The sequence below is a fragment of the Macrotis lagotis genome, chromosome 4 (assembly GCF_037893015.1).
Source record: "Macrotis lagotis isolate mMagLag1 chromosome 4, bilby.v1.9.chrom.fasta, whole genome shotgun sequence".
NCBI classification, from domain to species: Eukaryota; Metazoa; Chordata; class Mammalia; order Peramelemorphia; family Peramelidae; genus Macrotis; species Macrotis lagotis.
In genome coordinates this window covers 140,108,293-140,124,613 of record NC_133661.1, presented here as the reverse complement: position 1 = coordinate 140,124,613, position 16,321 = coordinate 140,108,293, and the positions used below count along the sequence as shown (strand labels likewise).

Sequence of the window (16,321 nt, the reverse complement as noted above, 5' to 3'; positions counted from 1 at the left end):
GTGGAAGTGAATGGTATATATGGAACTGAATAGAATACAGAACTGGGAGAATATCTAATAGAATACAAGACATTATTATTCTATCACCATATGTTTCTACTCTAAGCCAAAACTACTGATTAAGAAGACAGGACAAAAGAAATAATTTAAAAGCCACAAATTCCAAAAACAAATTAAAAAATACAAATTATAATGCCTAAATAAACTATTGCAAGAAATAATATAAGACATTTTCTCAGAAGTACTGACATAGAGGATAAATTTATGGTTAAAATCCACAGCAAATAAAAATTAATCTCCAAACTTAAGTTACCAGAAAACACAGAAGAGGTTAACAGCAGAATTTGAAAGTTAAACAATAAATATTAGAATGTCCTTCAGGAAAACAACAACAATTTCTTATTTATGAGAAATCTAAGTGATGGGAATTAATTCCAGAATGTAAAAGTTATCAGGACATACCCCAAAATAATATGGTCTCAAAGCTGAGCCTAACCATATAACAAGTTTCATTAAGGCGGAAAGAGCAGTTCAGTGAATCACCTTCTAAAATGTGAAGTCTAACAAAAAGATGCCAGGTTTACTTTTATTTAAACCCAAGGAAAGCTCTTTTAAAAATATTAGTTTTATTTTTTATCATCATAGAAATTTTCTGATAACACTTGACATTTTGGTTGATGGGGTTATTTACCAATGAGAAGACAGAAAAAAAATACTTTCCCAATGATTCATACAAATTAGATGAATAAAAATTAAAATAACAATAAAATTCAATGGGTCAAATACAAAAAGGAAAAAAAAATCTAAACATAATGTTATCACCTACCCAATCTGAAAATCTGAGGTTCCTAGTAGACTTTAAGATTTTTTTTTTAAGCACCAGAAAGTCCTTGGAGATACTTTAGTTTTCCCACCTCTCTCCCTTTCTCACAATTTTACAGATGGATTTATTTTTCTTGAGGTTTCGTGTTCTTTTGGGGGGGGGGGTTATATCTACTTTTTACAACATGACTATTGTAATATTGAGTTTATGGCTACACAATTTTACAGATGAGTAACATGCTGCTTGATAAAATCAAAACTAGGACTCAGGTACTAAGATCCAACCCATTATTCCTTTCATTTCCTCACGTTGCCTTAAGTTCACAGATTCTCTAATTCTATTTAAAAAAAAAAAAAAACACCTTTACCCTCTTTTTATACTAAAAGGAAAAAACACCATTAACAAAATTATAAAATCATAAATTAATAATAATTAGTCATTATTAAAATCATTAAACTTCTATTAGGGTTGTCTCTTATTTTAGTTTACTTTAAAATAGTGATATGAAAAAAACCGTTAACAATCCCCCCCCCAAAAAAAGATGAATGACAAAGTATAAATAATACTGGTGTAAAAGGACAAGGATGATTCTTTCTGTATGGAAAAAAATATGGGAGGTTTATTACACAATAAAATTTACAGTATGGATATAATATTGAAGCCTCACTTCTAACCTCCTTGATAATGTCATAGTTTAAAAAAAACTAATCATTTCTGTCTGAAGAGAAAATGGACAAAATACTATATCTCCACCCTATACCTCATTCCAATAAGTGAATATGATCCCAATGGGTCAAAGGATTAATAGAGTTGGTATTATTAAATGGTAACAGGAACCTTTTGATTTAATAGTCATCTTCAAATGGTCATATGGGCTGAATTGAGGAGGGTTTTTTAGGAGTCATACCACCTTGATTTCATAAATGACTTCTGCATGGAGGAGCTTCCAATACTGTTCACCCTTAGGGGAAGAAATGAGAAAAAAAGAAAAGAACCTATATGTTCTAAAAATATTTAAATATGTTCTAAAAATTCTTATAGCAGCTCTTTTTGTGATTGCAAAGAACTGGAAATTAAGGGGATGTCCATCAATTGGGGAAAGACTGAATGAGTTGTAAGTATATAATTGTGATGGAATATTAATTATTGTGCTATAAGAAATGATGAGCTCAAATATCTTAAAAAGGACTTTCATGAAATAATAGTGAAATGAGCACCATCAAGAGAATGATGCCTCAGTAATGGCAATATTGTTTTAAGAACAACTTTGAGTGAATAAGTCATCTTGAATATTATAAATACCCAAATTAACTATAAAGGACGAATGAAGATGCTATCTGAATCTAGAGAAAGAACTGATAAATAGAAGTATATATATATATATATATATATATATATATATATAGAGAGAGAGAGAGAGAGAGAGAGAGAGAGAATAATTTTCATATCTACATCTATTTGTGTCTAAAGGTAACCATCTCTAGAGCAGAGGGATGAGGGAGAATAAAATGAAAAATAAAGAAAAAATTACATATTATATATTTAAAAGGATATCAAGTTGCTTACAATAGATTTAAAACTTCATGTGAAATGATCTTTTTATTATACTATGCTAGGGAAATGTTTGTTTTATTCCATAAATTTAAAAAATGATATACAGCCATAGGTCTTAGCAAGAAGGCATGAGACTAGCACAAAGGTCATATTTGTAGAACTGTGTCTAAAGATTAGTAAGAAAATAAATTACAATAATGGCTTCTGAAGAAAAAATGGTTTGAAAATGAGTAGTTTCTTATCTAATGATCCTGTAAACTAAATTATAGGAGGAATATGAGAAATGCATTCAGAATGTAAGTCAGGCAGATCTAAAAGGAAGTGACTATTATTCTAAGTGTGTGTACAAAAATCTACAACAGGTGCCTCTACTTTCTCTTCTTTTACTCTCTTCTCAATCCCCTACAATTTAGATTTTAATTTTATCATTCCACCAAAGCTGATCTCTTCAAAGTCACCAAAGTTACCAAATGACCGCTTTGTTGACCATTCTAATGACTTTTTCTCAATACTCATTGTCCTTGACTTGTCTGCAGTCTTTGACACTGTTGATCACTCTCTATTCCTTGATATTCTCTTTGAGTGTTCAGAACAGCACTCTCTTCTATTAGTCCTCGTATCAATCAACAATACCTTAGTCTATTCTGCTGGAGTTGGTTTCTTGGTCATGTCTTCTAATTACAGGTGTCCTCTTCTGTTCTGCCTTTATACTACTTCATTTGGTAATTTCATCATCTTCTATGGATTTAATTACCATCTTTAAGCTGATGATTCTTAAATCTTTTTTTCCTGCTTCATTCTTTCTACTTACCTCCTCACATTTCCAACCGCCTTTCAGTCTAGTAGATATCTAAAACTAAACATATCCAAAACAGAATTCATTATCTTTCCCCTGCACCCCATCCCTGCTTCTCTATTACTGTAAAGGGCAACAATATTCTCCCAAGTCCCTAAGTTAACAACATAGTAGTCATTCTTGACTTCTCACTATCTCTTACACTACCCCATATCCAAGCTGTTGCCAATGCCTGTTGACTCAACCTCTGCAGCATCTCTTAAATTTGTCCCCTTCTCTCTTGACACATCACCCTGATGCAGATCCTCACCACCTCACTCCTGGACTACTGAAACAGTCTATTGGTATATCTGCCTGCCTCAACAGCCCCTACTTCAATCCAATTCTCCATTTAGCCACCAATCTAAAATCTATATGTGACTATACTCATTAAGGGGTGATGTGCTTCTTCTCTGGAGACAATTGACTCCACTGGCCAGATATGGATAAAGATGACTAGAGATGGTCCTGAATGCAAGGCAAATGGAATTAAGTGACTTGCCCAACATCACAAAGCTAGTAATGGATTGTCTGGCATTCAAAGTGCTTCATAATTTAGCTTCCTTCTAACTTTCCATTCTTCTTATACATACTCCCTACCATATTCTCTCTGATAAAGTGAGTCAGCCTTTTGGTTGTTCTATAAAGAAGACACTCCATTTCTTGACTCTGGGCATTTTATCTGTTTCCCCCATGCCTGGAATGTTATCCCTTCTCAAATCTACCAACTTCTCCGGTTTTCTCTAAGTCCCAAGTAAAAGCCTGTCCTTTACAGGAAGCATATATCCAAACCTCTAAAATCTTGTGCCTTCCCTCTTTTAATTATTCCCTAGTTATCCTGTAGAACTTGTTTTGTATATATTTTTCTAAATGTTGTATATATTTGCCTGCAGATTATAAGCTCCTTGTGGGCAGGCACTGCCTTTTATCTCTCTCGTATCCCCAATATTTAACACAGTTTCTGACACCTGGTGGGTGTTTAATAAATGTTTATGGTTGATTAAATGTGTAACCAACCTGGCAGTTTTGAAAAGAAATCAAAGTTATCAATAGCCATATGAAAAAAAAAAAACTCTAAATCACTACAGACTAGATAAATTCAAATTAAAACAACTCTGAGATCTCATCTCATACCTCATACTTATCAGATTGACTAAACATGATAGAAAAGGAAAATAACCAATGCTGGAAGGGATGTGGAAAAAGAGGTACCCTAATGTACTACTGGTAGAGTTGTGATGTTGTCCAGTCATTCTGGATAATAATTAGGAATTATGGCCAAAGGACAATATAACTATGTATGCTCTTTTGACCCAGCAATACCATTGCTAGGTCTGTATCCTAAAGAGATTCTAAGAAAAGGAAAAGATCTATTTATACAAAAATATTGATAGCAGTTTTTTTTTTCTGGTAGCAAAGAACTAGAAATGGAAGGGATATCCATCCATAAGAAATGGTTGAACAAGATGTAGTACTGATTAAGATGGAATATTATTGTACTATAAGAAATGATGGGAAAGATTATTTCAAAAAAGCCTAGTTAGACTTATATGACCTCATGCAAAATAAAGTGAGCACAATCAGAAAAACACTGTACATAGTATTAACAATATTATATTGATGATCAACTGTGAAAGATTTAGCTACTTTGACCAAGACAATGATTAAAGACAATGCCAAAAGATCCCTGATAGAAAATGCTATCTGCCTCCAGAGAGAACTGATAAATTCTGATTACAGACTGAAGCATAGTTTTGAAACTTTTTTATTTGCATTTGAGTTTTCTTTTGCAACATGGCTAATATGGAAATGTTTTGCATCAAATTGCTTGAATTCTAGAAGAGTGGAGAGACTGGGAGAAAGGTAGAGAATTTGGAACTCAAAATTTTTTGGTTTTTTGGTGGGGCAATGAGATTTAAGTAACTTGCCCAAGGTTACAATACCCAGTAAGTATATAGTTTCTGAGGCTGGATTTCAACTCAGGTCCTCTTGACTTCAGGGCCAGAACTCTATCCATTGTGTCACCTAGCTGTTCCATGGAACTCAAAGTTTTAAAAAATGATTGTCAAAAATTGGAAAGAGTTAACAAAATAGAATTTTGGAAAAATAATATGTAATTTTGCACTATGGACTACATATTTAGAAGTGAAAGATTAGTTCAAAGAAGAGAAGGGTATACCAATTTACCAGCATTTTTTCATAACTTTGCTCTCTGTGATTTCATTGATGTAGGGATCTTCTAGTGAAGAAATTCCCTCTCTCCATTTATACCAATACTTCCTCTACAACTTATGATCTGAGAGTTGCCAGGAGCATTACAAGATTGACTAACTTGTCAAGGGTCATAAACCTCAGTCTTTCTGATTTGAAATTAATCTCTAAACACTGGGCAACAATGCCTCTCCAATTAGAAAGAATGCAATGAAAATCTGAATCAGCATAGTATAGTCCTGAAGTTGAATTAAAAGCTAACAAGAATTCCTGAGGTTGGGCTGCACACTGGGAAAAAAAACCAGGATAAATGTTAGAAAGTAAAAAATTTCAAAGAAAAAATTTGGAAAGCATTAACTGATTCAGATCTGTAGCCAGTATCCCCTGATTCTTTAATAGCAGATAGAAAAATCTGGGGTTTTTCCAATTACCTGGGAGCTGTTTACAAGGTTTTAATTTTCATAGTAGTTAATAGGAGATTTTGAGTCAAGACTCTCAATAGGAGCTGATAAGCAAAAGGAAAAGCAGCCCAGGTGTTAGAACTGGCAACATATTTAATGATTTTTTTCGTCTTTTTAGGGAAAGAGATTAGAGAAGCCAAGGAGATTGGAACTATGAAGCCATTGACTTTGTCTAGAGGAATGTCAATTGAAAATGTAGATTGCCTCAATCACACAAGGGAAAGCAATTCAAGGTTCCACACTGAATCCACAAAGAGTTTATAAAGAATTCAGGAATCAAAAAAGCAATGGGAAATCCAGCCCAGAATAAGAGTGAAAGCTCATTTGGATCAGTGAAAAAGAAGGAAAAGAAAAGTTTCTGTATTAATTGTATCACAAGTCTGTGTTTCTGAATGCATTCAACATGGTATGCCCAAACTGGGCATATGTAAGTGAATTGTTTTATCTATGTAATCAACTAAAACAATATTATTAGACTAGATCAGACTGTTAATAAATCTTTGTTTTATATTTTGTTGGTTTTTCATGTCTAGAAGTATATCAAAACAATTGTTTTTGTTTTTTCAAGGCAAAGGGGGTTAGTTGACTTGCCCAAGGTCACAAAGTTAGGTAATATTGTCTGAGGTCACATTTGAACTCAGGTCCTCCTGACTCCAGGGCTGGGACTCTAACCACTAAGCCATCTAGCTGCCCCCACATCTATACTCAAAAAAAATCTGTAATTATGAGAATGCATTATGATGGTATTATATTTATCCAAACTCGGCACTATAATTTTGAAAAATATTATAAAGTTTTGTTGTTCAGTACTGTAGATCGTAACAAATTCAATTCAGCAAATAACATTCTATTTTGAATTATGGTTGTTTGCTGAATTGAATTTGTTAAATCTACAAAATTAAAAGTAAGTGCTAGATATATTATAGTATTGACACTATAAAAAAGCAACTAAATCAAGTGACCCAGGAAACAGAATACCATATGTCTAGAGAAAATGTTAATTTGTTTTAAGATATCTCAAATTCATTCATTCATTCAACATTTATTAAGCTAACACTTAATGTGAGAGGAGTCCTATCCTAGACACAAGGTAGATACAAAGTTTTGTTTAGATAGTTCTTCAATTTCTGTAACATACATTAAACATTTAACCTATCTATACTAAACAGTTCCAAACCTCAAAGTTCTTTCTTGGATCACAGATAAAGAGTTGGAAGACTAGTTAGTCCAAATCTCTCATTTTACAGAAGAGAAATCTGAGGCAAAGAAAAGTGACATATCCAAGTTCAATCTGAAATGGAAATAGTCACCCCTTTCATGGAGCTTATATCTAGTAGGAAGACACATAAAATTTTTTCAACTGCATGTTAAATGCATTGAGCAATTGTGTAGCACATTTATGTGGGGGTTGTTGAGATTTTTTGGTGGGGGAGGTAGAGGGTATTTAAGAGGAATATCATCATTGACCATAGGGAATCAGGGAAGGCTTCATGAAAGAGAGAATATCTGAGCTGAGTTTTAAAGAATTAAAGAATGGGAGGGAATTCAACAGGTAAAGTAACATTTCAAATTCAACATGTTTTAAATGGAACTCGCTATTCCACCATCATCCCAAACCTATTTCTCCTCCAAATTTATTTATTGGGTATATGACTATCTTTCCAGATGCTAAAGTAACATTATTAGTATTAACCTTGACTCTTCCTTTGCCCTCCATTCCCAAATAGTTTCCAACTCTTATAGATTCTACTTCTCTTAACAGATCTCAAAATCATCTCCTTATTTCCATTCACAAACTCACTAAACTAGTGGCAGTCTTCATAATTTCTTGAGAATATTATTGTATTAGTATCCTAGTAAGTCTTTCTTCTCTCTTTAATCCTTTCTACATAGAATTGCCAAAACAGACCTAACTCGGTCACTCCCCTGCCCAAAATGTCTCCAGTATCCCTATTGACTTTAGGATAAAATACAAACTCCCTAACCTAATATGTAAAATGTTCTCAATATGACTATTTTTGGGCTAATTCTGGTCCCCAGGGAATTACTTTTATTCCATCTTAAAGAGGCAAAACACCCCGGGTTACAAAGTACTGAACAAAAAATCTCAAGTGAATTTTAACACTATATTATAAATGTTGAGTCTACCGAGTAGATCAGGATGATTTAAGAGTTAAATCAGAAAATCAGGCCATGAACAAACTCAGTGACACCTTTGTTCTTTGTTTTGCTATTAAGCCCCTTATGAGGTAATGGCTATACCTGTGTGAAGGAATGAGGCCCTGGGCTCTGGAAAAATTTTTCAGAGTCCAGACAAGGTCATGAAAGCCGGCACCTGTTTCCAAGAGAAAAGGGCTCCAAAACCTACAAAGTGAAAACAGGGTGAGCCAAAAAGTTTTCCCCACTTATTTCTTTTCTTATTCATTTTTTTAATATGTAGGTAGAAAGGTGACAGACATGAGAAATACTGTGGAGATAGAATCTACAATATGTGGTAGTTGACTGGATCTGGAGGCTGAGAGTGAAGATTTAAGGATGACTCCAAGGTTACAAATGTGTGTCATTGAAAAGATAGTGGCACACTTATCAGAAAGAAAGTATAAGGAGGAGTGGTTTGAGGATAAAGAAATGAGTTCTTTTAGACACAGTGAATTTGAGATGTGATGTTCACCAGGCAGTTAGTGATGTAAGAATGAAACTCAGGAGAGAGATGAGGTTTTGATGTATTTAAAGGTTCTACATCTGAATCCCAGTTCTGCTATTTACAATAAGCTGTATGATTAAGGGCAAGTCATTTGCCCTCTCAATCCCTTCAATCAGAGTAAAGGGCTCAAATTAAATCATGGGTTCTTAACCTTTTTTTGTATCACAGAATATTTTGGCAGTCTGATGAAGACTCATTTTGAGAATAGTGCTTTTAAAAAATTGAGGGAAATGCTAAATTTCCTTCAATATAGATTATTGAAAATAAAAATTAAAATTTTTCCATACAAGTTCTAAGACTGAAATCTACAATAGGCAGGGTCCACAGATGCTTAGGTTGAAAACTCCTAGATTACGTAACATTTAAAGTCTCTTTCAGCTCAAAAAATCTATAATTGTAATCACAAAACTTTTAATTTAATGTGCGAACAAAAGCCAACGTGAAAGGTTAAGAATGGTGAGAATTTGGAAACATTAGGTAAGGACATTATTTTCAAGAAATAGGTAAGATAGAGAGAAGATATAATAAAGTCAAAGGCAGGGGTTGTTTTTGTTTTTCAAAACTGAGAATAGTAATTGAAGATATATAAGAGCTAGAGCTAGGTTCTGGAGGAATCAGAGGAAAATGGAATCAAGGATAGAGGTAGAGGTATCCTAGTGGAGTGTAAACTTATCTCCTTTTGAACCACAGAGAAGACAGGATGTGGGGATGCTGAGAAGTTTTGAAGAATGGAGGTAAAGGGAATTCATAGTAGATGGTCCCAATTTTTTCACCGAGGGAAACTAGAACATCAGCTTCGACTCTGCACGTTTTAGAGAAAAAGAGAAGATGTAAACATCATTAAGAGTAGAGTATGTTGAAGGGGCAAAAATAAAGTCCCAACTTATATTATAAAACAAAAAATGGAGTGGATACTTTAAGAGATACTTTGCCCTAGAAATAATACCTACCTTCTCTAGCCATAGGAAACCTCAAGATTCTTTTAGAAGCCAAATTTTATGAGTCTATGGTTAAACAAAGAAAATACATTTGAAAAGGGCATTTATTTTAAGATCCGTCATTAAAAATCATTAATTAAAGTGATATATATCCCATTACTAAAAGCAACACAACTACGTATACGACAATATTTTTAAAAAGAAGTTAACACTTACAATTCCACAAGGTTTGGGAGCTTCTGAGCAAGATCTTCAGGCTGGAAAAAAAAATTCAAGATTTACTATTTTAAGTTCGAGGAAAAAGCATGTAAAATTTCTAATTATCATAAATACATGCTACTATACTAATATTAGAAAATAAAAATTGTATTTAAAAACTGATTATCATTGCTCAGGATATTAAAATTTCATTAAATTTGCAAACTATGTTTTGTCAAGAAAGACACTTTTTTAGCACAGCATAGATATCAATATATGAGATGTGACTAAAAAAACCACATGTTTTTAAGAACACTTTCTGTATTGTGTCTTTGTGAAAGCCATTTTTTGGTTTCTAACTATGGTTACTGTTACCATTATGGTTCCATTTATTAAATGAGTTCAACTAAATAATAAGCTTCAAACATGATACAAAATAATACTGTTGGAGATTTAAAGCCACAAACTCAAAATTGAAAGAAACAATTTATTACCCATTTGGCTCTGAGGCCAAAACCAATTTTAAATAAAGCATGGTCCTTAAAAGAACTTTACAATCTAGTTCAAATATTTAAGAGTGGCATACAATTTATGACCATTCAGATGCAGAAATAATCCCTTCTAGCAGGTTATATAAAGATGTACCATGGTATCTGGGTTTTAAGGAACAGTTAGAAATGTTGGAGGAGATGTAGGAAAAATGAGACTTTAAATGCACTACTAGAAGAGTTGTGAAAGGATTCAACAATTCTGTAGAGCAATTTGGAACTATATATGCACAAAGGGAAATAAAATAATGCCTACCCTTTGACCTAGCATGTTACTACCTGGTCTATATTCCAGAAGAGATGAAAAGCAAAAAGAAAAAGGACCTATAAAAGGAGATTCATGGCAGCTCTTTTCTGGTGGCAAAGGAACTGGAAATTGAGGGGATTCCCCCCATCACTTGAGGAATGGCTTGAACAAACTGTGGTATGTGATTAAGATGAAATGCTACTCTGTTATAAGAAATGATAAACAAGATGCTCTCAGTAAAGATGCATGACCAATGGGAAATGTACCATATACAAAGTAACAGCAATGTTTACTGATGATCAGCTGTGAATGACTTAACCTTTTCTCAGCAATGCTATGACCCAAGTTAACTCTGAAGGATTTATGATAAAGAATACTAGGCATTCCGAAGACAGAGCTGATGGTATCTGAATTCAGCCTGAAGCATACTTTATTTTTTTACTTTATTTTTCTTGAGGTTTCCTTTGGGGGGGGGGGAGTTACATTTACTTTAACACCATGACTATTGTAATTTTTTTCATGACTACTCATTTTTAACCTACATCAAAAAACTTGCTTTCTCAATGGGGGACTTAGGGTGGAAGGAAAGGAGATAATTTTAAAAAGGCTTTCAAAGTGAACACTGAAACTTGTTTTTGCACATAACCAGGAAAAAAATAATTTAACAAAATAAAAGTCAGAATGTCAATGTGAAATAAGAGTTGGATAACACTCCAGACTAGGAAAGGGATGTATGAAAGAGTATGAAAAGCATGGGGAAATGTTTGGGGAAATAGCAGTCATAACAACTTCTATTTTTTTTTTACTGTATTTTATAGTTCATTTCAAAGACCTTCCACAAATACTTACATATTATCAAGGCTACTTCAATTTGATTGCTACATTTTTAAGTGGTCTCCACCTCCCCATTACACAGGATTACATTATTTCTTCTAACTATCTACATATTCACAGTCCCATCACATGATAAAAACAGGACATAGTCACTAGATGGTGAAATATTCTGATAAACAGATCCTCCCTTCCAGGAGTTTGCATTGTACATGTAGATATACCATATACACAGAAAAACGGATAAGGTAACTGGAAGGTGAAAGCACTAATAAAGGAAATCAGGAAAAGTTTAGTGTACCAAATATTGCCTGATTTTTAGCCTTGAAAGATGTTAGGGACGTCTGAGAAAAGAATATTCTATATATGGGCACAGCATGTACAAAAGGCAGCAAATCAGATTTTAATTTCAGAGAACAGTTTCACCAGTCCTGTTAGAGAGCAATATAAAATTCTGAAGGGGAGTAATATGATATTCATGGAAAAGTAGATGGAGTTGTTGGTGAAGACTTGAGGAGAGCATAGACATGGTCTTACCAGTGCCTTAGGAAGACTAATTTGGCAGCTGTGTGATAGATGAATTACAGAAGACAGAAGAACAAGGTAGAACTAAATGAGGGTAAGAGAGCTATGTGAATAGGAAGAATGCAACTATAGAGATGTTTTAATGGCAAGAAAAAAACTAAAGGTTGACTCCAGAGTTTTGAATTTGGGTGCATGAAAATGTTTTGAGTCCTCAACACACACACACACACACACACACACACACAAACAGAAGTTTGAAGGAGGAAATAATTTTAGAAAATTTGAAGGAGAAATAAGATGCTCAGTTCCATTTTAGATACGGCTCAAATTTATATAGTATTTTAAATTTAATGAAACACTTTACATGTTATTTCATTTGAGTCTCTCTTAAACAAACAATTATATACATTTTACAAATAAACCAAGGCTCAGAAATGTTAAGTGACTTATATATGGTCATACAGCATATCACTGGTAGTGTCTAAACAAAAGTCTTCCTGACTTTTAATATAGTACAGTACCCACTACATCCCTAAATACAGGAAGGTTATCATCTGAATCAGAAAAGGAGATATTCTTTTAAAATATGGAAAAAACTGCTAACCTCAGTCAATTAAAATACATGTATACAGTATATAGGTAATATAAATTCAGTATAATAATTGCTGCCATTTAGATAGCACTTTAAGGTTGGCAAAGTGCTTTACATATGTAACTCAGGTCATATGTATAATATCTCAACCATGGGAGGTAGGTAAAATTCTCATTTCATAGAGTTTTCATAAAAGAGTCTGTGGTCAAGTGATTATTCAGTTCTTACTCTGTGTCAGGCACTGTGCTAAATCCTAAGGAAACAAAGGAAAGAGTGAATATTCTGATGAGACTATACACCCTGAAGACATTCCAATGGGCAGAGCAGGGAAGGACTTACTGGGGATGGATGGGGAGAAGACTAGAAGAAGGCAGTATCTGAGCTGTCTCAGCCAGAGATAAGGCCAGAAAACATTTTGGGAGGGGGGAAAGTGGAAAAGCATAGAGGAGGGAGATGAGTGTGTAGCAAGATCACAGAAGACATGGGAGGAAAGTGTAAGACTAGAAACGTAGAGGGGGGGGATTGTGAAGACCTTTAAATGCCAAACAAAGGCCTTTATCCTTTTTTTTAAAGATCATGGGGTATGAAAAATGCTCCAAATCATTATTGATTAGAGAAATGCAAATTAAAACAACAATCAGGTATCATCTCACATCGATTAGATTAACGAAGATGAGAAAATGGGAAGATGATCAATGTTGGAGAGGTTGTGAGAGGACTGGAACACTGATGCATCGCTGGTAGAGTTGTGAATGGATCTAACCTTTCTGGAAAATGATATGGAATTATGCCTAAAATGCAATAATAGTGTTCAAACCCTTTGACTCAGCAATTCCAGTTCTGTCTAAATCCAGAAGAAATTATAAAAAAAAAATGGGAAAAGTCCTACATGTTTCAAAATATTCATAGCAGCTCTTTTTGTAGAAGCAAAGAATTGGAAATTGAGGGGATGCCCATCAATTGGGGAATGGATAAACAAGTTATGGAACATGAATACTATGGAATATTATTGTTCTATAAGAAACTATAAATGGTCGGACTCTACAGAAGCATGGAATGACTTACAGATCTGATGCTAAGTGAAGGGAGTAGAACCAAGAGAACAATGTACACATCAACAACATTATGAGATGAACAATCTTGATAGAAGCATCTCTTTTCAGCAGTCCAGAGAGCTAGGACAACTGTATCTGACTGGTTATGGACTATATTACCCCTAACCAGAGGAAGAAAAACAAAGCAAAACAAAAGACACAGGAAAAAAAAAAACCCTTCCAAATCTGATGAACACTTTATAAAAATTATCTCTTATGAATCTCTTTCCCTTAATCCCAATTCCTCTTGCCAAAAATTACTAATTTTTAAGCATGTTTAACAAAATATGTATGTAAAATGCTAACCTGACTGTTCCCTGTTGAGGGGAGGGGGTAAAAGGGAGGGTGGAGGGAAATTTTGTAACTTGGAAATATGCACGTGTATATGGATGAAAATAAAATTTTAAAAAAGATCCAGGAGGAATGGGAACCATTTAAGTTTACTGAATAAGGGAGTGATATCATCAATCCTATACTTTATTTTTTTATTTTTTTATTAAAGATATTTGAGTTTTACAATTTTCCCCCCAATCTTACTCCCTCCCCCCCCCCCACGGAAAGCAATCTGTCAGTCTTTACAATCCTATACTTCAGAAAAAATATTTTGGCAGCTGAATGAAAGATGGATTAAAAAGGAAAGAGAATTGATGCATGGAAACTAATCATAAGGCTTTAGCTTAGTTGATTGTTTATATATATAGATCGGGGAATGTTCTTGGTAGAGATGATAACTGAACCCAAAGGATCTGATGAGAACATCAAGTAATATAGGAAAGAGGGAGAGGGGGGGCAGTACAGAATCTCATAGTTAGCAGACATAATCTAAATGAATATTCAACAAAGGAGTCTGAGAAGGGTGATTAGGCAGTTGGTAGAAGAACCAGAAAATATCACAAATATCATAGATGGAAGAGAGATTAGGGAAGATGAGGTCTGGGAAATGGATATTATATCTGGCAGCTAAGTGATCAGTAATAATTTTGGAGAATGTAGTTTCAATTAAATTGAGATCCTAAGTCAGATTGCAAAGTTTTCAAAAGCATGAATGAAGAAGAAGTATAGGTACCAAATATAGAAAGCTTTCTCAAGTTTTACCAGGAAGAAGAGAAAGACAGCATAAGATAGCTTGTAGAAATGGCTAGATCAAATAAGAAGGGGGTTTTAGGGGGTTTTTTTTGTTTGTTTTTTGTTTTTAAAGGATGAAGACATGTAGGCACCAAAGGAGTTGATAAGAAAACAAAATTGAAAGTGATATTTTTTTTAAACAGGCAATTTAAAAAGGCAAAATATAGAAAGGATGAGGGAAAAGGTACATCCTGAGGAGTTTACCTTAGCAAGAAATACTACCTCTTCATGTGAAAACAAAAGTAAAGGGAGATTTAGAGATTTAGACATCTGAATAATTAAGTCAAAGAGGAAGGAAAAAGATGGAGCACATTTGAATAATTAAGATAAAGAGGAAGAAGATGAAGTAAAAGGTGAGTTCCTCAGGTGAGGGGGTAGAGGGAAGGTTTTATGGGGGAGAAAGAAATAGGCTGAGTAGAGAAAAGACAGTTTGAAACAGCAGCAGTGCTTAAGTGGGAAAACAAATTGATTAGGGAGGTATTGAAAGATTTGGGTTATATAACATTAATTTGTAATTGACCCAGAATGGTTTTACCAGTTCCATTTATAAGCATGGGAAGAGAAGGAAAGAAGGTGGATGGTGGGAGTAACAAAAGGTTGAAAACTGAAGCAGTATGATCGGAAATAGGACAAAGAGGCAAAGAATTTGAGCAAAGATTACTGAACTGATGTAACAAAGGACTGAAATAAGGAAGAGAGGTCAATGTAGTCAGTATAGGGATAATGGTCTGAAAGATATCAAAGATGGATTCAGAAGAGAGGTCATGATGAAGCAGAAGAACAATTTAAGGGGATTATTAAGGCAGGGGTAAAGATAAAATAATAAAAGTTTATAGTCTCCTTAAATACTCAACAAATCCCCGCCCCTAGGAAAGCAAGGTAGGAGAACTTTCATGATCTTTCTCCTCCTCCCTAACCAAAACCCTTTGCTACTAGTATCTTCCCTTTGAGATTACTTTCCATCTACACTCTCTCTTATGTATATAGATACGTATGTATGTATGTGTAAACATGATACATACATAGATACAACACATATATATATAAATATATGCACATATTTATGAATGTATTTGTATAATATGTACACAGCTGTTTTATATGTTGTGTCTCTAGCAGGATCAGAATTTTTGCACTTTTCTGCAACCTCAGTGTTTAGTAGAGTATCTAGCACATAATAAATGTTTTAAAAATGCTTGTTGACTGATTGACACACTGACCTGTGGGCAATTTAAAAAGTGTATCTGAGTAACTCCAATCAAAGTAAATTGAATACTACCACTGAAGTTTGATAGTACAAGCAAACTTGCTTTGTCTTGTGAAATTTGCTTAAGTTGATGTGGTTTTATATTTTTGAGCACACCACTGAATATTCAGTTACTTAAATTTGTTAAAATTTTCATTTCTGGTTTACTGCACACCACTGAATATTCAGTTACTTAAATTTGTTAAAATTTTCATTTCTGGTTTACTGACTAAATAAAGATTTTTTTCTTGTTTATAGCTCTCTTAATGCAGGTTAAAATATAACCCTGTATTTCTTAAGATCATTGTTTTACCATAGCAATGTTCTAAAATAGCAACACTATTCACAATCTTTTTTTTTATAGTTTTTGCAAGGCAGTGGGGTTAAGT

General features: G+C 33.8%; 1 protein-coding gene across 2 annotated transcripts in view; it reads right to left on the bottom strand.

The window, feature by feature from the left end:
- LRRC28 (leucine rich repeat containing 28) overlaps positions 1 to 16,321 on the bottom strand; it is a 235,992-nt gene that overhangs the window by 200,678 nt on the left and 18,993 nt on the right. Inside the window, exons 3-4 of one of the 2 annotated variants that reach the window (XM_074234188.1) lie at positions 9,743 to 9,783; positions 8,147 to 8,248 (exon numbers count right to left, since the gene is read on the bottom strand). In XM_074234188.1, coding sequence (XP_074090289.1) covers positions 8,147 to 8,248; positions 9,743 to 9,783 — 143 coding nt within the window. The remainder of the gene's footprint in view (positions 1 to 8,146; positions 8,249 to 9,742; positions 9,784 to 16,321) is intronic. The other variant, XM_074234189.1, reaches the window with a different exon arrangement.